Below are 4,595 nucleotides of genomic sequence, written 5' to 3' on the forward strand. Positions count from 1 at the left end.
GTGAGGTATGGGGGTGGGGCACATGATGAAGCCCCGCCCCCTGCTTCCGGCCGCCCCGCTTCTGGCCCTCATTCAGCCAGGAGGAGGCAGGAAAAGGGGGAGGTTAAGTTGCTTCCCCCCCGCCTCTCCCCACCCCTGCCTGCCTGGGGCCAGGGAGGGCCTTGGCGGGGCTTCCTCGCAGTCCTGCAGGCCTTGCAGGTCCACCGCCGGGCCCTTGATGTCAGGGGGTGTGGCATATGCTAATGAGTTATGCTAATGAATTTCCCTAGCTCTTTTTCTACGAAACGACCCCTGGGTCCTAGTATGACACTCTAACCACTATGCCAGGCATACAGGTTCCGATAGATTGGGGAAATTGTGAAGCTCTCTTTATGTGGTAACATAGAGGATATTTTCCACCCTCCCTGTCTATGCTGGCAGTTCTTCCTGGTTTCTCGTGTGCAAACTTTGCTTCCATTGCACTTACTAGAGGTATGTTCTGTAGCTAATCTGTGTCAGGATGTTCCAGTTCCCTTCATGTTTTGCATCGCAACCTCCATAATGATGCTGAAGCTGGAGGGCAATTTTGAGACTACTCCGGGTTTCAATTTCTAATGAGTGTTTCCTGCCACAAATAAAGAACCTTTACTTCCATTGCAAATAGCATGGGGGTTGGGGGTTCTTTAGATAACATCAGCCAGGATGTTCTGATTCCCATCAGATTTGGCACTGGAATTCCCACAATCACCCTAAAGCAAGTGGCCTGTTTTGAGGCTCGTCGCTTTATTTTCTAATTAATTATGTATGCCATGAATGGATAAACAGATCATTTCATTATTATAGATTAATTATAACCACTTTTCTTTCTATTTGCATTTTGCTCATCCTCCAAGTATTGTTTAATAAAGTGTGAGGCCATACTACTGTAATGGTGGCTGTCCCATCTTGAATGACAACGCCACTCCTTTCACAAAAAGAGTGGATGACATAATTTGAAGTGCAGAAATGGATCACAGGTGGCTCATGCTAACTCCTCTCTTTGCTCATCTTTTGACTCTCACAGTCTGCTGCTGAGGTAATTTATTTTTACTCAGTTTGTATAAGTAAATAATTACTAATGTACAAAATGTTTCAGAATGTCTAAAAAATTATTAGGTTGTCTGAATTGTTAGATAATCTGAATGAATATCTTCCCAGGAGAAGGGTTAATGTATCTTAAGTCAGTTCTCTGTTTCCCTTGGTGTCAACTACCTTCCTGAGTGGAGATTGTCCCTTCCGCACATGGAGCACAATCATAGCAGCAGAGAGGCTCTCCTTCCTTCATCACCTTGGCGTATCCAGGGCGACAGCTTTCGGTGCACCGAGAATGAGGCAGGGTCTAAGCATAAAGAAAAGAAGTATCAAGGAAACTGTTTTATGAGGTTTGTTATCTCTCTGTGTGTTTTCTGTAGAAATTAGTCATACAGCTGAAAATGACTGAATGAGTCCTTCAGTGCAGTCTGTACCACTGATGGAAGAAATACTGATTCATAGTGGCATGGCAGGGACCCTGCTTTGATGTATGTGCTTTGGGATATTGTGAGATACCGGGGCAAGGACTGGCGGCAGGATTGGAAGCCTGATCAGAGAGATCTGAAGGGCTTCATGCTAGGGACATTTGAATCAGTTGCACATGCTTAGATAATGAACAGGTGTGGGAAGAATTTGGGATGGTGTTAGGGCCTTGTTGGGAGAATCTGACCCCTTGTAGGGAAGAAATCCATGTGAAGTGCAGTGAGATTGTACTGGTCAAGGTGGACACACAGCCACCTTCTCCAGAGACCAACAGAAGGTGAAATCAAGGGGTTATAAACCCTTTGCCTTCTAGGAAAAGGCCATGGGGCAAGTCAGGGTAGCAGCCATTCCAGACAATGGCCCAAGTCTAGTGAGGAAGAGCAAGTGACAGCTAACTGCACGCTCCTGACCATCACCACAAAGAAAAACTGCTGTTCACCACCCTCCAAATGTGTATTCCATCATTATTTCCCCTGCCATTCTTATTCCTTGATCTATTTGACTGTAAAATCATTTAATAGAAATCATCTCATTTGTCTCTCTTCCATAGAAACTGGCATTTGATTACAGCTGTCAACATGAATTAATGGCTGTGCTGCCCAGGGTACTATTTCTTTTTCAAAATATTCCGATACTTAAGGATTGTAAATTTATTAAGAAACTAGATAAGCTAACAGCAGATTTCATTTGGGGAGGAAAAAGACCAAGAATAAAGAGCTATCATCTGCAGGAAAAAGCCAAGAAAGGGGGTCTGGCGATGCCGATTTGGCGCTTATACTATCAGGCAGCGGCAATGACGTGGCTCCGTGAATGGATATTATTGCGAAATCACAGGATTTTAACTTTAGAAGGCCACAATTTAATGGCCGGCTGGCACTATTTTCTAAGCGAGGGAATAGGGAAATCACATTTGTATTTTCGACAACACCGAATAAGGGCCAGTCTAATAAAAATATGGAGGGAAATAAGAACTACCTATTATGACAAAATTCCAAGGTGGATAGCACCCTTGGAGGTGATTTCCTTACCAACCCTCATGATAGAAACTCGGGCCCTTAGCTATGAGGTATTATTGAATAAGAACAATGAATTAAAATCACAAGAGACCTTACAATCACATCAGATTAGACTGACATGGTGGGAAAGAAACCAATTAATATCTAAATATAATAAAGATAACCAAATAGGTATTACCAAAAAATTGACAGAATTAGATAAAATACTACTGGGCCCGGATGTAAAAATGATAGGTAAAATATATTCCTTCTTATTAGAAAACAGATCACAAGATAAAAATAAAAACACGCCTTGGGTAAAATGGAGCGATAATATTGGGAAAATAATTGAACCAAAGAAATGGGAAGGGATATGGAAGAACATGAGGCAACTAAAGGCGGTATCATTAAAGGAAAATGTATTTAAATTATGCTATCGATGGCACTTAGCTCCCGCTAGGTTGGCTAGGTTCTATCCTGGGTCCAGTAATACGTGCTGGAAGTGTAAAACACAAATTGGTACGTTCTATCATGTTTGGTGGTCATGTGAGGTGGTAAAAAAATATTGGAAAGAAGTACATCAGGTGATTACCCAGGCAACAAAAATGCAAATACCATTGGATCCCGAGATCTTCTTATTAAGTATACTACCTGATTGTTGGGAAAAAAAGGACAAACATGTTACTGGCGGCTGCCAGAATTGTATTAGCTAGCTGTTGGAAAAGAAATGAAGTTCCGGATAGGCTAGACTTTATAAATAAAATGATTGAGGTAATAGAAATGGACAATCTAACGCAAAAACTCCACGGAAGAATGAACTCAATGTTTTCAAATATGTGGTCAACTGTGTATGACTGGATTGACAAGAATGTATAATGAAATCTAAATATAATATAACTTGTTTACTCAGATACATACTAGTTATGCCATAGGATCGATTTTTAATAGGGGGTGTGGGGTGTTTAGATGGTGGATGTACCTATTTTATATGCCAATAAAAATTATATTTTTAAAAAAAACATGAATTAATTAAAATAAATGTTTTCCCCCACCTCATTAAACCATCTGGGCCACACAATGGCATCCTGATCAATGGTGAACTTTATTTCTGGAGAGGATTGTCTCTCTACACTCCCAACATTAATTCTAACAATCGTCCGATTGGGTGCCTCCACCCAGTTCACAATATCAAAGTTGACGGCCATGTCTCCATTCTCATCAAAATAAACTCCTTCCATGGAATTATTAAGAACCTGGAAGTTTCTGAGGAAAGGATGAAGCTAGAATGACATAGAAAACACCAGCATTTAGAAATACAGGAATCCTTATTGGCTATTTCAACCTTGCCCATTCAGAGTTTTTGTTTCCTACGATCCAGGCCCAGTGCACATGGCCTCCAGAATCACAGTGTCTTTTTCACACTGACACTGTGAATTTTTAGAAATATAAACTTGGCTTTTCATTGTAAAGAGAACAGTACAAGCAGGAGCCGCTGTTAGCATTGGGTGAAGAAGGCACAGTGCTTCTAGCAGAAGATTTTGGAATCATCCAAAGGCAGCAAATAGTATTTTCTAATTGTCACTGTAGTTCTACGTTATGGGGAATGGGAGGACCATTTTGAACTGTGTAAAGAAAGCTCTATCTATAAGAAAACTCTGCTGGATGTACTGGTACCTTTTTAGCATTATTGTTTTTTGGGGTGGTTCAATGGTAGAACATCTTCTTGGCATAAAGAAGGTCTCTGGCAAACAGGTTTCCCCCCCCCCCCCACCACCCATTTCCAATATATTGATAGGCCTTGGCTCCGGAAGACAGGTCTACCCACCCCTTTCCACTATATTGTTGGACCTGGCCTCGGACTGTTGCCCTATGCTCAGCCTTAGAAAACATACTAGCACTTTGGGGCGTGGGGAAACTCTTGCAATCTACTTTGGTGGGTTGTGGTTTTTTTTGTGAAATATGACAATCAGCATTACAGGTCAAGTATAACAGAGGTGGAGAAATGACTGTCAGAACCCTGCATAACCTAACAAACAGGAAGTTGCTTATATGTTATAAACCCACCGA

General features: G+C 41.6%; 1 protein-coding gene across 1 annotated transcript in view; it reads right to left on the bottom strand.

The window, feature by feature from the left end:
* The window catches only part of LOC107124871 (vomeronasal type-2 receptor 26-like), a gene marked incomplete at its 5' end in the record, with an annotated part of 16,333 nt that overhangs the window by 5,094 nt on the left and 6,644 nt on the right, over window positions 1-4,595 (bottom strand). The window contains 2 exons of the mRNA XM_015428374.1: window positions 1,231-1,357; window positions 3,581-3,808. Coding sequence (XP_015283860.1) covers window positions 1,231-1,357; window positions 3,581-3,808 — 355 coding nt within the window. The remainder of the gene's footprint in view (window positions 1-1,230; window positions 1,358-3,580; window positions 3,809-4,595) is intronic.

This window comes from Gekko japonicus, unplaced genomic scaffold, assembly GCF_001447785.1.
Source record: "Gekko japonicus isolate JY-2015 unplaced genomic scaffold, Gekko_japonicus_V1.1 scaffold5385, whole genome shotgun sequence".
NCBI classification, from domain to species: Eukaryota; Metazoa; Chordata; class Lepidosauria; order Squamata; family Gekkonidae; genus Gekko; species Gekko japonicus.